Here is a 19,541-nt window from a genome sequence, read left to right as displayed (position 1 = left end):
CTGCTCTAATTCTGTTGTTCTCAGGGCTGGCCCTGCTCCTGCGGCCTCCGAGGGGCAGCGAGCGGGAACCGAGCGAGGGCCTGGCTGACCTCCTTTAGGGCAGTTGCCTTCTGTCTCAATGTTAGCTATGGTCTTACTCCCAGGATCTGATTCAGGCCTCTGGGCGTGGGGTCACTTTAGGACCTAGCCCTGGAGAAGCTTTCTATTTGCTAGACTCAGCCCCCGGATCATAGGTCCATCGCCGTGTGCCCCAGCCCAGCTCATGCCGACCTCTGGGGCTCAGCCTGTACGGTTCTCGCACCCACCAACTCTCCAATGAACCTCTCAGCTCCCCCCATCTCAGTCCTGCCCATCCGTGCCACATGACCCAGCGCAGCATCTGCCTCCTCCAGGAAGTCTGCCCACATCGCTCCAGAGCTCAGCACCGCTTTCTGGCCAGGGTCAGGTCTTCTCATACCCGGGGCAGACAGGAGGTGCTGGAACATGAATCCTCACCTCCACAGCCTTGAACCAACGGTTCTCAGGGGTTGGTAGACAACAACTGCTCTCTCGTCCCTCGAGAGTGGGGGGATGACCTTGAGATGTGGGATGACCTTGAGATGCGTGTTCTACACTGGCTCCCAGAGTGCTACAGCAAGATTCACTCCTCTTTGCCCAGAGGTAACTTGCATGATCACATCCATACCTTTTATCAGCTGCCTCCCTTCCCTTCCCTTCCCTGTCTTACTTTCCCTGCTGGTGCTCCCTGGGGTCACCTTCCAAATAAACCTCTTGAACTCAAATCCTCATCTCGGGGTCTGCTTCGAGGGAAGCCCAAACTAGAAATGTTCCTCTTAGCCTCAGTTTCATCATCTGTCAACTGGGGATAATAGCAGAGTCAGCCCCACAGAATTATCACAAGGATTCAATGAGACGACATCATATAGTACTTGACGTTAATGCCAATACAGGGCCTGGCATCAGTAAGCATTCTTCACATAGAACCACTGTTGTTGTTGTGAGTTGGGGTTATCTTAAAGTTTTTGAAGCGAGGGCTGAACCCTTCGGGGGCAGAGCAGTCAAGACCTCGGCCCAGCCCAGCCGGCCCTGGAGATGCACCTGCCTTCTCCTGGGAAGGGTCCTTACTGTGCTATCCGCCCACATCTACACCCACGCCCGGGCACACCTCTCCCAGTGACCAAGAAAGCTCCAGAAAATGGCCATCCCTCAGCATCAAAACATTGCACTTGGGGCTGTTTTTGAGCTGCATCGCCTCCGGGAAGGGTGGGAAGCTAATCCCCTCAGAACCTAATAGAGAAGAGTCGGGGCTCCTGGGTGGCTCAGTTGGTTAAGCGTGCCATGATCTCACAGTGGCATGAGTTTGAGCCCCGCGTTGGGCTCTGTCCTGACAGCTCAGAGCCTGGAGCCTGCTTCGGTTTCTGTGTCTCCCTCTCTCTCTGCCCCTCCCCAGCTCTCTCTCTCTCTCTCAAAAATAAATAAACACTAAAAAAAAAAAAAAAAAAAAAAAAGAACCTAATAGGGAAGAGGATGTTTCTCAGGGCCTGGGGCCTGGGAACATTGACCGGGACACTCACTGTCCTGAGCCCCCGACTCCGTTTTTCCACACGGTTTTATCATCTGCTCTGAAGCCGTCCGTTAGTTCCAAACAGAAAACTTTATGGTGGGGAAGGACGAAACAACAGACCTTGTTTTCTCGAGCACGACAGTCTCACAGCCTGCCCTTCGAGCTCCCTCCCTGTTCATCCCCCCAGAGGGATCTACAGACTCCCAGGCTGCCCCTGGTGCTGCGGTGGGACTCGCCTGGCCCGCGGGGCACCTGCCACCATACCCAGAGGAGGCCTCCCTTGAGCTGGGAAGGATCCTGCTGGGCTGTCGGGCCTCACTCCCTAAGAGTGAGGGTCCCCACGCCCTAGGGCAGGGGCACCTGTGACAAAGGGAAGTTGGGACGTGGCTGGAAGCCCCTAAGTTCCGGTAATCCCGAAACTGCGGACTTGATGGATTCTATCTAGTCCAAGGTGAATGAGTCCACTAATCAACCGAGCCCCGTGTATTCGGGAGCTTGGACCATCCCCTGGACACAGCGCACGTAGACTGCACACTGCATCGACGCTGAACCCCGGAGGAGTGCTCAGCGGCCGAAAGGCATGATTCCACCTGCACGTGCGTGTATCAGACAGCACAGCAGCAGCCAGACTGCCTGGGTTCAGCTCGGGCCCTTGCTCACTGAGTCATCTGGGGGAGGTCACTCAACTTCTTTGCCTGCCGCTTACCTCCTCTGTGAAATGGGCATAACTGTAATGCTTACCTCAGAGGGCTGCTGTGAGCCCAAAGAGTGATGATTCACAGACAGACCTGGGACTAGTGCCTGGGACTCAGTAAGTACCTGATGAATCCTGGCCGCAATCAACATGGGGCTCTGCGTAAAGGATGCCTGGAGGGACGCACTTAGAGCAAAAGAGGCTTCTACAGCAGACTGGAGGTTGCCGGGGGCAGGGGTGGAGGTGGGGGTGGGGGGACTGGATGCAGGGCTTCACGTTGGGGCCAGGAAATGTCTGGCAGATGTCTGACAGGACCGGTGCTGGGACAACACTGTGAACGTACTAAATGGTGCCCTTGACAATGGTTAATTTTCTGTTTTGGGAATTTCACCTCGATAAAAAAGAAAACCGAAAAAAAGACTCCTGGGGAGTGGAGTAGAGGCTGAAAGAGAATAGATGGCAAAAACTTTGAGAAGACTCTACACTTTACTTTGTCACGTCTGTCCGGTTTGATTTTTTTTTTTTACAGTGAATACATATGCCTATCACTTTTATAATTAAACGAATTTTTTTTTTTTTAAAGGAAGTGGCATGGAACAGAAAATGCGTGGGGTGGTGGTCGGTAGCATTTGATGAGCTCTGATTCACTATCTAGGGATCTTTCTTCCCCTGCAATGCCCCTATCACCTAGAGCAAAGCACTTTAATTGATGGTCCCATTTCAAAGTGAGAGAAAGGGAGGCTCACTCAACTCACAGAGCCTGACTCAAGAGGTTTTGCCTCCATCACACACAGCCCCCTAATTCTCATATGTCAAATAAAGGGGTGTAAAATGATTTCTCAGGTCCCTCCAGCTCTGATATCCTCTGGTACCCTCTGGTCCCAGATGCCTGGTCCTGTCCACAATCCCGTCTCCTAATATTGAAGGCATTCCCTTTCTTCTCCAAGTATCAACACAGGTGCACGAATGCCCAGAACAGCCTATGCCAGCCACACAGTTCCCTGCTCTCCAGCAGGGACACCAGACCTCCCGCCAGTCTCTCGCTCCTGAGTTTGGGGAAAAGACACCCCAGTCGAAAAGCTGATAAACCCAAGAAAGGAATGTAGATGGGCGGTTGTGCAGAGGCCAGCTGCTTGGGTGGGAGCCCAGGCAGCTCCTTGTGGCTGTGCCCGCCCACCCGTCACAAGGTGAAGAGACCCCAACTCACCCCAGCCGCCTCCCGCTGCAGGATCCTGGCTGCCTCCGCCTGGCCCAGACCCAGCTGCAGCCACACCGGGCACGTTTTGATGAGCTTCTCCAGGACGCTGATACCCCGCCGTGGAAGACAGTTCTTCGGGGTGACCGGCAGACAGGGCCCCATGCCACCTTCCTCCTCTTCTTCCTCTCCTTGTTTGCCAACATCTGGAATAGGACTGAGAACAGAATCAAATGATCAGCCCATCCTGCAGCCAGCCCAGGGACTGGTGTGCAACAAACGGGGATTCGGTTCAATGGGTCGGTTATTCATCCAGCATCTGTGAAGCCAGGAGTCCTTTGGGAATTAAAAGATAAACCATGATCTTCCCCTTAGGGTGCTTACAATAAAATGGGTTGGATACGCACAGAAACAAGCAGCGGAAGCACTGGGATGAACATAACAGAAGCACAGTGTAACAGAAGTAGCTAATTCCAACCCAGGATGGCTTCAGGGAAACACAGCGGGCATTGGAGCAGAGCTCTGAAGAGAATTTTTAAAACTGTTATTATTTTTATTATTACTATTTTTTGTACCTCTCTCTAGAGGGTGCAAGTGAGCCAGGGGCAGAGAGAGAGAGAGAGAGAGAGAGAGAATCCCACAAGGGTCAGAGAGAGAGAGAGAGGGAGGGAGGGTGGGAGAGAGAGAGAGAGAGAGAGAGAGAGGGAGAGAGAGAGAGAGAATCCCACAAGGGTCAGAGAGAGAGAGAGAGGGAGGGAGGGTGGGAGAGAGAGAGAGAGAGAGAGAGAGAGGGAGAGAGAGAGAGAGAAGCGGGGCTCTCTCACAAAGCGGGGCTGGTGTTTTACCTGAAGGCGGTCTTGTGCTCACCTGAAGCACGGCTCAAGCTCACCTGATGTGGGACTTGAACTCACAAACTGTGAGATCATGACCTGACTCGGTCAGATGCTTTAAGGGCTGAGCCACCCAGGTGCCCCTTTTATTATTTTTTAGTTTATTTGTTTATTTTGAGAGAGAGAGAGAGAGAGAGAAGAGAGGGAGAGAGAGAATCCCAAGCAGGCTCTGCACTGTGGGTGTGGAGTTTGATGTGGGGTTCAAACTCACAGACCAAACTCACAAGCCAAAACCAAGAGTTGGACCCTTAACCGACTGAGCCACCCAGGAGCCCCTTAAAAACTTTTAAATTGAGGGGCGCCTGGGTGGCTCAGTCGGTTGAGCAGCCGACTTCGGCTCAGGTCACGATCTCGCGGTCCGTGAGGTCGAGCCTCACGTCAGGCTCTGTGCTGACAGCTCAGAGCCTGGAGCCTGCTTCGGATTCTGTGTCTCCCTCTCTCTGACCCTCCCCCATTCATGCTCTGTCTCTCTCTGTCTCAAAAATAAATAAAAACATTAAAAAAAAAATTAAAAAAAATTGCTCATTGATAATATTTTATGTTGATGACACGTTGAAATAATAGTTTGAGTGTATTTGGTTAAAGAAAACATTATTAAAATTAATTTCACCTGTTCCTTTCTACTTTTTTTAAAGTTTATTTATTTATTTTGGTGGGGGTGGAGGGGTGGAGAGAGGGAGACAGAGAATTCCAAGCAGATTCCACACTGTCAGTGCACGGCCCGATGCGGGGCTCAAACCCATGAACCACAAGATCATGACCTGAGCCAAAGTCGGATGCTTAACTGAGGTGAGCCACCCAGGCGTCCCTCCTTCTATTTTCTTAATGTGGCTACGAGAAAATTTAAAACTTCATTTGTGGCTTGCATTATATTTCTATTGCTCTGATACAGACATTTCCAGAAGGCTCCCTTACATCCCTCCCAGTCAACACTCTCTGCTCCCCCAGGGTGAGGATGTGATAGGTCAGGGAGGGGGAAGGAGGCCTATCACAGGCCAAAGAAAGAGCAAAACCAAAGTAGAGGTCCAGTTTAAGAGACCTCAGGCCCTCCCCCAAATGCTCACTCCACCGAACCCCTGCACACACAGAGTTTTGATTTTGAGGAACTAAATCTCTTGGTGTATCTGCAGGGATGGGAACCCTTATTACCTAGGAAGCTGTGGCTGGTGCCCCCCTTTTGCCTGTGTCCCTGACTAGCGGGTGCTAGTAAGGAGACGCCCTGTGGAGGGACCAGGCCAGGATGAACCCCGTTACAGGCACAGAAAAGTGGAACCAGGTGGTGGGGGAGAGGGGGTCGGAGGGCAGCAAGACCCAAAAGTCCTGATGAGGGAACGGCATCTCCTAAAGGGAAGAGCAGAGTCCTGGCAGGTCTTAGGTTGGAGGGAGGCTGGGAGCGCTGGACCAAACAGGTCCGGCAGCGCTGTGTTGTTTAAGCAGCCGGGTTTTGCAGAGACTCGGCTAGGGGGGGGTGTGTGGTAAGCCAACGTGGGTGTGTGCTAAAATTCCCTCCTGATGCCCCCACTCCCAAATCCCTGGAGAAGCCCTCCGTCTCAGGGATGCTGGATGTGCAGGCACGGATACTTGTGGATTTCCCCTCCGGGTCCACGCAGAGAAGTGTGCCTGGTCATCAGGGCAACAGGAGTGGGCCGGGAGGGGCCGTAGGGCCGCCCTATGGATGTCCGCAGGCCGTGGGGCTGGGGCCCAGTGGGCCTCATTTGGAGTTCAAGTCCAGGGAGGCCCAGCCGATACTGATGTAACCTCTTCCCAGGCCCTGAAGGATGAGGGTGGTCACAGCAGCTCCTCTGGGACAGAAGTGAGAAGGGTGGAGGCCAGAATTACCCAGAAAAGGGCCTGTTCATTTGCTCTAACCCCTCCCCCCACTTGGAAACACAAAACTATCTTCTGGAACCAAAAGTCTTCCTGATCATCTTTAAACCTCCTTACTTGGCCCGGGGCCTCCCCCAGAGGCAGGTTAGGGTTCTAATGGCAGCTGGGGGCCAGAGCTCCAACTTCCTCTCTGCCCCCAGCTAGGCTTAGGCCTTGAAACGTCCTTTCCCTCAGAGTCTGTTTTCTTATCTGTGCAATGGGCAGGGGGTGGCCCGGAATATTCCTCCACTTACTGGGTGGCCTGAGGCGGGGCCTGGGCTTTGGGGACAAAGGTCCTCATTTTGTCCTATGGAACCAAAGCCATGATCAAACAAACAGGCTCTGTGAGAAAGGAGGGGGTCTGTCTTGTATTCACTTGTACCGTGAACAGTCTCTGAGGGTCTGCAAGCTCCAGATGTTGTTCCAGGCACTGGGTTAGAGCAGAGAAAACAAAACCAAACGAAAACAACAAACCTCATGTCTAGGAGAGGGGCCAGGTGACAGACAAGGTGAACGAGTGACCTAGAGTGTGTCAGGTCGTGCTGAGCTGCACTGAGGACGCAGATGTCTGGGGAAGGGCGAAGGCCTTTGAGCAATCTGACCCGGAAGCCTGGGGGCTGGCAGGTGCAGGGGTGGGGATGCGGGGGGAGGAGGAGGGGAGGTCGGAGGGGGCAGGGTGGGGGTCCCTGTAAGATTCTGGAGCCACTGGCAGAGGTGGCTCTAAATCCATATATATGAACACCTTCCCTGGGCTTCTGATTAGCAGCTAGCCCACTGCCACGCAAGCTTCCTCAGCAAGAAATGGGCCCTCTATGACCTCATGGGGCCCACGGGGCCTCATGGGGTGGCTTCTGGGCCCATGGAGAGTCTTCAAGGATCCACAGAGATGAAGCTGTTCCCTGCCCCCAGCTCCCTGGGAGTCCCACCTGCATCCCGAGGACAGGGTGACCAAGGAGAAACTGCCCAGCCTCCAATGTCATGGGCACTGTGCCGCCTCTCCCTTGTGATCACATCCCTTCCAGCTCTAAAACCTTCAATGGCTCCCACCGCCTGAAGGATCCAATCCAGTCCCCTAATATTGAAGGCATTCTCTTTCTGAGCCCTGCCCCCTGCAAACTCCCCTACAAAGGGCTGCCCTCCATCAGCTCAGCAGAACCCGAGCTTCCTCACCCTGCTCTGTCCACCTGCAATTCCTTCGGGTTCCCTGTTACTCCCTCCCAACATTTTCTCCAACGGGCAGCCAAAAGTTTAGTGGATTGGACCAGAAAGCAAGAACCACACGAGGAAAGATGGATAAATTACACATACCAAAATTTACACACGTGTCCACGTTTTCGTGAAGAAAACGAATACTCAAACCATAGGCTCAAAGAAGATATCTGCAAAGCATACACCTAACAGAGAACAACCAAGTTGATGTTAAAAACGGACACAAGATTTGAAAATACCTCAAAGAAGAAGGCATACGAATGGCTAGTAAGCCGGTGAAAGACTGCCCAACATCATTAGTCATTAGGGAAATGCAAATCAAAACCACAATGAGATGCCGCGACACAACCACCAGAATGGCTAAAATTAAGAAGACTGACGTCACAAATTGGTGAAGATGGGAAGTAATCAGAACCGTCGCATGTTATTGGAAGGAATGTGAGTTGGTACAACCACTTTGGAAAAAGGCCGGTTTTTTGTTTTTTTTATTTTTCCTTTTAAGAGAGCATGAGTGGGGGAGAAGGGCAGAGGGAGAGAAAGAGACAATCTTAAGTAGGCTCCATGCCCAACACAGAGCTCGACAAAGGCTTGATCCCGTGACCCCGGGATCATGACCTGAGCCTAAATCAAGAGTCGGACGCTCAACTGACTGAGTCACCCAGGCGCCCCGAAAAAGGCAGGTTTTTTGTGTGTTTTTAATAAGTCTAAACAGACACCTACCATCTGGCCAGCCATCCCACCCAAGAGAAATAAAATATGTCCACACAAAGACCTGGACATGAATATTCATGGCAGCTTTCCTCACAATAGCCTGACACTGGTCCAGGGGTCCATCAATGGCAGAATGAACAACAGACAGTGAGTGGTATCTCACTGTCTATCTCACAACAGACTAGGAAGTGCTGATCCATAGAACCACGTGGATGAATCTCAAAAACATACTGAGTGAAAGAAACCAAATGCAGAAAAATATACATACTGTCTGAACCCATTTGTATGAAGTCCAAGGGGTATACGAAGATATGTGTATTTACGTTGCATTGTATGTAAATTTTACCCCAAAACGATACAAAAGCACCATCAGTGAATACTGAACTCGAGCTAATGATACGTATGCTAATATATCCAGGGGTGCCCGAAACTTTCTTTGAAATGGTTTAAAAAGTAAGGTGGATTCACAGGAGGATAGAGGGATAGATGGGGGTGTAATAAAGTAAATATACAAAAACATTAAGGGTATGTGGTGGGTATATGGGTGTTAACTGAAAAATTCTTTCAACTCTTCTGCAAGTTTAAAATCTCTTAGGGGCACCTGGGTGGCTCAGCCGGTAAGCGTCCGACTCTCGGTTTTGGCTCAGGTCATGATCTCATGGTTCTTGAGTTCGAGCCCTACGTTGGGCTCTGCACTCACAGTGGGGAGCCTGCTGGGGATTCTCTCTCTCTCCCTCTGTCTGACCCTCCCTCACTTTATCTCTCTCTCTCTCTCTCAAAATACATAAACTTAAAATAAAATAAAATATTTTATAGTAAACTACTGGGGATAAAGTTTTCCCCATCCCTTGAGACCCATTGAGAAGAAGCCTTTCTGTTGAACTAGAAGCCCTGGGTTTGAATCCAGGCTGTGTGACCTCTGGCCAGTTACGTTACTTCTCCGGGCTTCAGTTTAAGCATCTATAAAAAGGTAGTAATAACCCTTACATAAAAGGGTTATTACGAAAATTTGGTGAGACAGAGGTCTGCCGGGTGCTTAGCACAACTCAGCAGATGTTAACTATTGTTTTTCTATCACTCCAACCCTCCAGCTTGGTTCTTGTCACTACAATTCTTCCCCTTTGTAGTCTTGATTTTAGGATTTAGCACATTTGATTAGAGTGACTGGGGTAGACATCTGTGTGCTGCACTTGGCTTGTAACCTAGACAACACCTGGCCCCAGGGGTAACCCACAAGTTCCAGCACCTTGTGGCTCAGCGACGGCCCCTGGCAGTAGGAGCTGATGTGGCCAGGCTGCTCAATACCAGTCATCACAGCAGTGAAACCAAATCCGACACGGTCTCAGCTCTGGGTATTTCCACCTTCGCGATTGTGCTTGAGCCCCACAGCCCAGCCCCAAGCTCCATCACTGGCGCTGGCATTCTGCGGTCGCAAGTAGGCGCTCAGAGCGCCCAAATGACCCCAAACCCAAAGTCAGCAGGGATTCGAGGATCAGAGGGTCCGGCCCCGCAGGCCTTCTTTGGCCTGGTCAGAGCAGACGCCCTTGTGAGCTCGTTCCTTCGGGGCTCTGGTGCTTTCGTGACTCGGAGCAAGGCCCAAAGCTCCCAGCCTTGGCTCGCTCCTTCTCTGCTGGCAGAGCAGGTGACCCCGACACCCACGTCCTCCCCCTCAGCGGCCAAACTCCAGCAGAAGGCCCTGCAAAGGCAGCCAGAGGAACCTTTGGGTAACGAGCGGCACTGTTAGCGAAAAGTAAGGAGCCTCAGAAACTTTAATGTTTTAATTTATATTTGAAAGAGAGACAGAGCTTGAGCAGGGGAGGGGCAGAGAGAGAGAGAGGGAGACACAGAATCTGAGGCAGGCTCCAGGCCCTGAGCTGTCAGCACAGAGCCTGATGTGGGGCTCGAACCCATGAGCAGTGGGACATGACCTGAGCTGAAGTCGGACGCTTAACCGACTGAGTCATCCAGGCGCCCCGAGGCTCAGAAACTTGAGAGCAACTCCACCGGAAAGAGCAATTGTTCACGACCTGTTTCCTTCGGCTCACTGGTGGGGGGCTCCAGTCAGGGCCTGCTGTCCAAGGACACCAGGCTGCCAGCCCAGAGGCAGTGTGCTCTGACACCCGAGGAGACCCTCACCCTGCACAGCATGGACACAGCAACCTGGTGTATTTGGGGGACTTTCTCACCAGCTTCCCTGACGGAGGGGTGAACTGGCATGTCCTCGTCTCCCTGGTCTGGTTTCTATGTCCCTGTCACGGGCCTATGAACCTGGCTTTGGAGAGCAAAGCTCTGCTCGGGGTGGACAGGCTGCCCCAGCGTGGGGTCAGGGCAGTGAGGGTGACGGCTTGGGGTGTGGGGCCTGGCTCGATGCTGCCTGTTTGGAAGGAAGAAATGGAAGGTGCCCAGCTCATGAGTGCCCCAGGCCCAGGGAGGCAGTTCAGAAAGTTCAGCGATGCCTCACTGTGCAGAGAGCTGAGGCTCCCTTGTGCAGGCTCAGCCAGCACTCAAGTGGAATGGGGGATCGAAGGAGAGGTTCCACCCACGATCCCAACCCCAAGAAGCTTCAAGATCAAGGGGGTCTACTGGGATGCAGAAGCCTGGTCCCTGCCCTCACAGGCTCTCAGGTCTGTGGGTGTGCCCCAGCGACGGATATTATGGGATGGCCAGATAACTGTACAAGGTGCATGGGCACGCAGATGGCATGGAGGGGGGTGGATGGGAGGCGGCCCTGGTAATGCCAATCAGGGCAGTAGCCCGCCTGTTTGGTGTACAAGTAGCCCCCAGCACAACCATGTGTGGGTGTGCTCTGAGTACTCTACACAAGCCCTTAACTTGGGCATCCTCGTACCTACACACCTGGGCTGCACTGTGCCCCCCAACATGGTACGTCCAAATTTTAGCCCCTTGTACCTTAGAATGTGAACTTGTTTAGAAAAAGGATCTTGTAGATGTAATTAAGTTAGGGATGAGATCATCCTGGGTTGAGGACGGGCCCTAAATCCAGCGGGAGGTGCTCTTACAAGAACAGGGAAAGCCCGCGAAGAGACCCTGGAAAGTCACGTGAAGACAGAGGAAGTCCCCAAGCCCAGGAGCACCGCGGGCTGAGGGGGCCACCACTAGAAGCTAGGAGAGAGGCATGGAAGGGATTCTCCCCCAGGGCCTACAGATGGAACCAGTTCTGCAGATACAATGCTGGCCTCCAGAATTGTGAGAGAATAAGCTTCTGTTGTTTCAAGCTGCAAAGTTTTCAAAAGCTGCCACGGTCCTGGGAAATCGATACTCGACACCTAACAGTCCCAAGTCAAGATGAGGACACTGAGGCACAGAGAGGTTAAATAGCTTACCCAAGGTCACACAGCCAATACGCGGCAGAGCTGGGATTCAAACCCAGGCAGTGTGGCTCTAGAGTTTGTACTTAAAAGTACTACACTATTCTAGCTCTTGAAGGAATTTAAAAAATTTCCCATGTATTTGTGTCTTTGTCATACACGGCAAAGGAGGTTAGATAATGTTGTTATATCATCTGGAATGTATACAAACATACACAGAGACATACAAAAACGTACAGAGAAATAACTTCCAGAAGGCTATGTAAGACATCATTAAAGACCGTTATTTCTGAGAAGTGCAGGGGATTTGTTTCAATTTTTTATACTGATTAGCATTACTTATATGATTAAAACGTATCTTAATTAAATAAATGTGGGAAAATATACCTGTTTGTCACATAAACGAATGTAGGGTGGAGAGCTGTTGGCTTTGGGGTCTCCCAAGCCTGGCTCGTAACCCAGTTTTGCACAGACTCTGGTGGGGCTTGGATGCCTTATCCAACCACTATGACCTCCAGTTTCCTCTTCTGAAAAGGGAGTAAGTACAACCAGCTGAGAGAATTTCTCTTGGGAGCAAAGGAGATGCGGCAGGCAGGCACGTGGCATGAAAAGGGCACTCTGTGTGTGACGATTATTATGGGGTCATTAAGAGCACGCCTCTAAAAGCCACAATTGAATTGCCAAATGGATGGCAGCAACCACCCTAAGCTTCAGAAGTCCAAAGTCCCCTCCTTTCCTTTTGAGGTGGCACCTGTTTCTCCAGCTGGGACAGGACTGTCTAGAGGTCCTGGAGGGGAGTGTCCCTGTCTGTGACTCTGGTGGCCCTGAGATGCAGCCATGCCTCAACGCTCCCAGGGTGAGACAGGACGGTTGCCCAGTGCTGCCCCCAACACCCCACCCGTTTCCTTGTCCTCCATGCCGACTGCTCCTCAATGAAATGACTCCTTCTGCACAGACCAGAAGGGACCAGAAACACAAGGACTGGCGTGTGGGAGGTGTGAGACCTGGTAGGAAGGGACATCAACCTCTCAGCTGGTGCCATCTCTCTACAAACTCACCACTCGAGGGTCGGTGGACATTTCACACACTCTGCCCAGCACAAGGGCGAAGACCTGGGGCTCATTAGTCTCTGTCCCAGCCCCTGCCGCGCCCTGGCCAAGTGACCAAGGGCAAGGTATTTAACGTCTACAGGGCTCAGTTTTCTCATCTGTACAATGGAGCTGGTAACACCTGTCACATGCAACGCACACCAAGCAGCCCCTGGTCCGTGATAACACTTCAAACAGGTCTTTATTCTGGCTGGGGCAACCACATACACAGTCATGTTCTGTTTCTCCCAGGAACACCTGTTGCTACAGTGGCAACATAAGAGATGGCCCAAGATAAGCAAGAATCCACGGCTCGGTCCTCTAGGAGCCGCTGGGGCACCAAGAGGGTTAAGCACCACCGAGAATGAAGACAGGTGCACCTGTTCTGAAAATGATTGTCAAAATCTAAGAGAGACGGATGGTGTGGCCCAGGCCCAGCGGCCCCTCCCAGGATGCACACGGGCACAAGGAGATGATGAGGATGGCTGGCTGCAGGGGCGTTTGCAGTGACCAGACAATGGGAACGACCAAAGTCCATCCCTAAGAGAATGGGTCCATAATTTGTGATTCTATCCACCCGGGGCCATCACGCAGCTGCTAAAAGGCAGGAACCAATGCAACACAGTGAAATCTCAAAATCCTGTTAATGTCCTGATTTTAGTCCTTGTGCTGAGGGCAGGTAAGAGAATGTCCTTCTGTTTGAGAAACACTCACTCAGATACATTGGGGTAAAGAGGCACCGTGTCTGCAACTTAGAACGAGCAGAGGTGACAAAATGTTCACTGGTGGGTCTGGGTGAAGAATGTACATACAGGAGTTCTCTGTACTAGTCTCATAACTTCCCTGGGAGTCTGAAGTCACATTAAAAGAACAAATTTCAGGGGCGCCTGGGTGGCTCAGTCGGTTAAGTGTCTGACTTCGGCTCAGGTCACAATCTTGCGGTTTGTGAGTTCGAGCCCCGTGTCGGGCTCTGGGCTGACAGCTCAGAGCCTGGAACCTGCTTCGGATTCTGTGTCTCCTCCTCTCTCTGCCCCTCCCCTGCTCACACTGTCTCTCTCTGCCTCAAAAATAAATAAAACATTTAAAAACATTTAAAAAATTAAAAAAAGAACAAATTTCAAAATCACTCAAACCTAATGTTGAGTGGAATAAGCACATTACAGAAGGAAGGAACATAAGGAGGTGTAAAAACACACATGCCACAGCTCTTGTCTTGTTTGTGGATACAGACACACCCAGTTCAGGATGCTGGTGCCTGCCGAGGGGAGAGGAAGAAAATGGGATCGGGGAGGGGTCTGCAGGAGGCTTCGGCCAGCTCTGTGACCCCTGATTTATTTTTTAGGGGATCTGCAGCAATAAGCCAAAATGACAAGGATTTAACAAAACTGAATTATGGGTACTCAGGGCATCGTTATGTTTTCCCCTGGACTTCTGTGTGCTTGAAATACTTAATTAAAAAGCAAACAAAACACCCACACACCTTCCCCCCAAGATCTCAGCGTGTGTCACAGGCTGAGGAGATCCAGGGTGGGAGGTCCCCAGGCAGCCAAGCTTATTATTCCCTCTGCCAGCTCAATTTCTACGGTACACTCCAGCTTTGTTTGTTTGTTTGTTTCGTGTCGTGAAGTCAGTTCTGGAGCGTGAGGGCTGTGCCGAAAGGCCATGAAGATAAGCCCAGCCTGGGGGTGGTTCACCAGTTCATCCAGAGAATCAAGCCCCAGGGGACTTGTGGGGAAATCCTCGGAAAACTGCCACAAGGTCACTAGAGAAGAAGCCAGAGGTCACTGGGGCCATTTTTCTGGAAGCCACAGGACTCAGGCCAGGAGCAGCAGCTGATGCCAGCTGGAAAGGCACCCCAGAGGCCCTAAGGTAATGACCAAAGCCAAGCCACTCCACCTGGCTGAGCTCCAGTGCCCCCCACCGTGATCAGGGAGACCAGGCCACCTCCCGGAAGGTTGTCTGAGGATCACGTGGGACGGCATACGTAAAGAACCCAGCCACGGCTGACGCAGAACAGGTGGTAGGTACTAGAGGGGATGGGGCATTTGGGACAGTTCACAGAGACGTCCAGATGTGCAGCGACTGCTGATTTCCACAGCGTAGACACTGCTGGCCTTGCTGACAATGACCCATCAACGGTTTAACCAGCAGCTCGCAAGGTTCCTGAATAGCTGCCCACAGGCCTTTGTGAGCCTCCAAGCCGCTGGCCTCTACCTCAGATGTTCCCCTAATGCTGAGGTTCTCTCTGTAGCATCCCAATATGTACTCGTTGTATCTGTTTGACGACTTCTAGTGACAGGGTGGCTGGCTCACTACCTCACTGGGCAACCCATCGTGAGAAGCAATTCTCGATGTCTATGGAGACGAAATGTGTTTCTCTCAAGCTTTCCCTCTTGTTGCTTTCTCTATACGTTATAGGGCCTTGGGGACCACTCACCTGCCCCCACAGAGCCCTTCAGCTATATGAAGATGGCTGGCACACCCCCTCCCCCACCCCAGGTCCTCTCTCCTCTTGGATGAACAGCCCTACTCTTCGACAAGACTTCCCAGAGCTAACGTTTATCAGCTGTTTCCCTGTTGGCGGGCCTTGAGCTTGGTGTTTTACATACACCGTCTCCATGAATTTGCAAATGAAGTGATTTTTTTTTTAATAACATTTTAACATACACAACTCAACCATTTTTGGTATGGTCACAGAATTATGCAGCTATCACTATAATTTTAAGACATTTCCATCACCCCAGAAGGAATCCCATACCCATAGGCAGTCATGATTTCCTCCCAACACCTCAGGCAGTGGCAACCACTAATCTACTTTCTATTTCTGTCTTTATAGATTGGCCTCCTAGATATTTCATATAAGGAATCAGATAATATGTGGTCTTTTATGTTTGGTTTCTTTCACTTGCATATATATATATATATATATATATATATGTATTTTTTTTAATTTTTTAATGTTTATTTTTGAGAAAGAGAGAAAGAGAGAGAGAGAGAGACAAAGCATGAGTGGGGGAGGGGAAGAGAGAGAGGGAGATACAGAATCCAAAGCAGGCTTTAGGCTCTGAGCTGTCAGCACAGAGCCCGACAGAGCCCGATGCGGGGATCCAATCCAGGAACCGTGAGATCATGACCTGAGCCGAAGACAAACGCTTCACTGAGCCACCCAGGCGCCCCGCATATATATATTTAATTCCAGTGTAGTTAACATAGCATGATATTAGTTTCAGGCATACAAAACAGCGATTCAACAATTCCATACATCTCATCAAGATACATGCACTCCTTGTTGATTGATAGGGGCATATGTACCCCAATGTTTATAGCAGCGCTTTCAACAATAGCCAAATTATGGAAAGAGCCTAAATGTCCATCAACTGACAAATGGATAAAGAAGATGTGGTTTATATATACAGCAGAATACTACTTGGCAATGAGAAAGAATGAAATCTGGCCATTTGCAGCAACGTGGATGGAACTGGAGGGTATTATGCTAAGTGAAACAAGTCAGGCAGAGAAAGACAGATACCATATGTTTTTACTCACAGGTGGATCCTGAGAAACTTAACAGAAGACCAATGGGAGAGGGAAAGGGGAAAAAAATAGTTACAAACAGAGAGGGAGGGAGGCAAACCGTAAGAGGTTCTTAAATACAGAGAACAAGCTGAGGGTTGATGGGGGTGGAGGGGCGGGGGCTGGTGGGGAAAATGGGGGATGGGCATGGAGGAGGGCACTTGTTGGGATGAGCCCTGGGCGTTGTGTGTAAGCGATGAATCACGAGAACCTACCCCCAAACCAAGAGCACACTGTCTACCTGAGCCGAAGTCCGACGCTTAACCGAATGAGCCACCAGGCACCCCCACGGCACCCTTACTGAAAACCAATTGAATGTAAGTTACAGCGGGGTTTGGAGCTCCCTAATCATACTGTTTCACCATCCTTCTGAGCATGTTGAGTATCCTCTTTGTATTTTCGAAACGCAGAGTCTCAAACAGGGACTCTTTTGAGTTCCCCAGATGTGCCCTGAGCAGTGAAGAAAGACCCATTACCATCACTTCCCTCATCTAGATATTCTACCCCTATTAACGTGACGCGAGACGGCATCAGCTTTTCCCCAGCCACAGACGCAAGCAACACTCTGATAAACGGTGGGAAACTGTTGCATTCTGAGGTCGGGATTCCCACTGTCGAAGTGAAGGGAAATAACAGACCTACGAGATGAGCAGCGGTTGTGACAAACGCCGTATTCGTCAGGAGAACAGGTAGGATATAAAGGCGGTGGCACTGAGCTCAGACTCAGGAGACCACGGTCTCGTCCTGTTGTTCACTATGTGACCGTGGGGCACTCACTCCTGCTCTCTAGGTTCCGCGGCCTCTTGAGAAAAATGAGCAGGCTGAACCGGACCTGGGACGGCAAGTAGGTTGAACGTGCACGGGGTCGGTAGCCGCTGCTTAGACTGATGTTGAAGGCTCCGCAGGAAAAGAAGGCTAGGACACAGCGTGCTGTCTGCCACGGGCTCCGTCTGGCTCTGCCATGCACCGACATGGACCCGACCAGGGACTAAGGCTCTTTCCAGCACTATGAATTCCACGATTCTGGACTCAACTGACCCGTGGCTGGACGCCACCTAAAGGCTTCTCTCCCTAGCTGGGCTGGCTCGGCCCCAGCAGACAGCCTGCGAGAAGGCAGGTGGCCAGCCCAGCTTCTCTGTGGCCTCCTTCCTGCCAGATGCTTTTCCTCGACGTGTAGAAGCTGAGCCACAGCTGCTGCCGGATTCTACCTCTGGCCCAGCGTTTGGTGCACACGGGACCAAAAACGCGGCTCCGGGCTGACCACGGGGATGGAAGAGATGGGGCCAGTTTCAGAGTCAGAATGTCTTCAGCCTATAACGTGCACAACCCACAGCCCAGTTTCACAGGCTAAATAAATGCCTGAGGCCCTGGTGGGTTCCCACCGACGCCTGGGGGCTCCGAGGACGGAGTTTGGAAAATCGTGTTGTGAGAAAGTTCCCTGGCTTTCTCTCCACCCAGAAACCGAAAGGCCTTCTGCGAGGCGGTGGGACACAGGGTGCAGCTTAAGCCGCGCCCCCGCCCCCCACCCCCCCACCCAACACTTGGTGGGTTAGCCTCAGGAACCTGGGATGCGGTGCTGTGGGCCCCTGCCCACAGCTTCTCAGAGGGGAAGTCAGCTTAAGCAGGTCTTCCGGACCCCGGAAGTGCTGAGAACGGGTCAGGCTGTCTCAGTTCGCACGTCACAGCCCACATCAAGGGGTCTAGCAGGTCAAAGGCCTTCAAACTTTCCACACCTGTGTGTGCTGCCGACCTCTGTTGCTTGGCACATGCCAGGCACTGCCCGGCTCCTAGCCCTGCCTTCCAGGCTGTCTGCCGGGTCCTCCGCTGACCCCAGGGGTTCCACCTGCTTAGACTGAGCCACTCCAGGGCCCTGGTGGAGCCTGGTGGAGCCAGGCTCCAGTGCTGAGCCCTCTGGTGGCTGCTCCCACTATGCCGGGCCTGCCCCCAGACCCCATGTCTCAGGTTTGACTGCTGGCTCATAGCTTCTCTCTGCATGGCCCTTGGCCCTGGCCAATCTGTGCTCCCGAGAGCCTTGGACACCACAGCCTCCTGGGAACCTGGGTCAAGTTCCTCCACCCTCCTGGTGGGTAGTAACTTCCTGTGGCTCACAGGTCACAGCCTCTGTCCCTATCCCAGCCAGCCCCTTGACTCAGCCTGCTGGCCCTGCCCACACACCAGTCCTAGGCTAAGACTACCCACTCCCATCAAGACCCATCTCATAGATCATAATACCAATTCTTTCCCCAGTGCTGTGTGCAATTGGGCCTGAGCGATGGCAAGGGCTGGGCTGATTAGTGGTTTGAGCACGGGCTCAGGAACCAGACAGCCTGGACTAGAATCCCAGCTTGGTGACCTTGACAAGTGACTAGAGCTCTCTCTGCCTCACTTTCTTTACACTTAAGATGGGAGGTATGAAAGGCACCTGGGTGGCTCAGTTGGTTAAGCGTCCGACTTTGGCTTAGGGCACGATCTCACGGTTCATGGGTTTGAGCCCCATGTCGGGCTCTGTGCTGATAGTTCAGAGCCTGAAGCCTGCTTCGGATTCTGTGTCTCCTTCTCTCTCTCTCTCTCTGCCCCTCCCCAGCTCGTGCTCTGTCTCTCTCAGTCTCTCAAAAATAAAATTAAATAAATAAATAAAATTTCAAAAATTAAAAAAAAAAAAAAAGATGGGAGATATGAGCATTACTACCTTATGGGATTCTGTAAAGAGTTCAGGAGAGTGCCCGGCATACAGCAAGCATCAATGATGTTACTCTCAACCATTCATTCATCCAATGAGTATTTACTGAGCATCTACTATGGACCAGACAAAATTCTAGTCTTGTCACGATAATAATTACAAAAATAATCATACATAGTGAAAAAGCAGCTGACCTTTCCCTCCTTCCTCGCGTCCCCCGCCTCTGCCCAAATCCTTAGCAACTTCACTGAACATGAAGATGGTTACTGGAAAAGAGAGCATTTGGGGGACAGATTTCCTGCCTGGGACTGAAGCTGGATGCAGTGGGGACACAAGAACCCAGGTCACCAAGGGCATTGGGCAGGCCCGTGAGCAGCTGTGACACCTGTATGTTGACATGGGCTGCGGCCACCTCTGCAAAGACACACAGGAGAGGGACCAAGTGTTGCCCTCGGTGGGGGACGGGGAGGCTGGGGCACAGGGGTGGGGGGAAGGCGTTTCACTGTATACCTTCTCGCACCTTTTGAATTCAACTCATGGGACTCTACCACCTGTTCCGAAAATAATTAAAACAATTTGTAACTTTGAAAAAGAAAAGTTCTCATCAAGGGGATTTCAGATGTGGAACCGAGCTGGGTTCTGCACAAGCACCTCTAGAGAACGCAGCTTTCTTGTTTTGGCTAAGATGGCACATGCAGGTCATTTCCCTTCTAGAACTTATCTCAGAGAGATATTTCAGAGG

At 51.6% G+C, this 19,541-nt stretch overlaps 1 protein-coding gene across 1 annotated transcript in view; it reads right to left on the bottom strand.

Annotated features, from left to right (window-relative positions):
• Nucleotides 1–19,541, bottom strand: part of RIN3 (Ras and Rab interactor 3) — a 123,799-nt gene that overhangs the window by 80,654 nt on the left and 23,604 nt on the right. The window contains exon 2 of the mRNA XM_053889724.1: nt 3,466–3,670. Coding sequence (XP_053745699.1) covers nt 3,466–3,670 — 205 coding nt within the window. The remainder of the gene's footprint in view (nt 1–3,465; nt 3,671–19,541) is intronic.

The sequence above is a fragment of the Panthera pardus genome, unplaced genomic scaffold (assembly GCF_024362965.1).
Source record: "Panthera pardus isolate Hobbes unplaced genomic scaffold, ASM2436296v1 HiC_scaffold_24, whole genome shotgun sequence".
Taxonomy (NCBI): domain Eukaryota; kingdom Metazoa; phylum Chordata; class Mammalia; order Carnivora; family Felidae; genus Panthera; species Panthera pardus.
The sequence above is the reverse complement of the archived record's forward strand: the minus strand, read 5'-3'. Positions and strand labels throughout refer to the sequence as shown.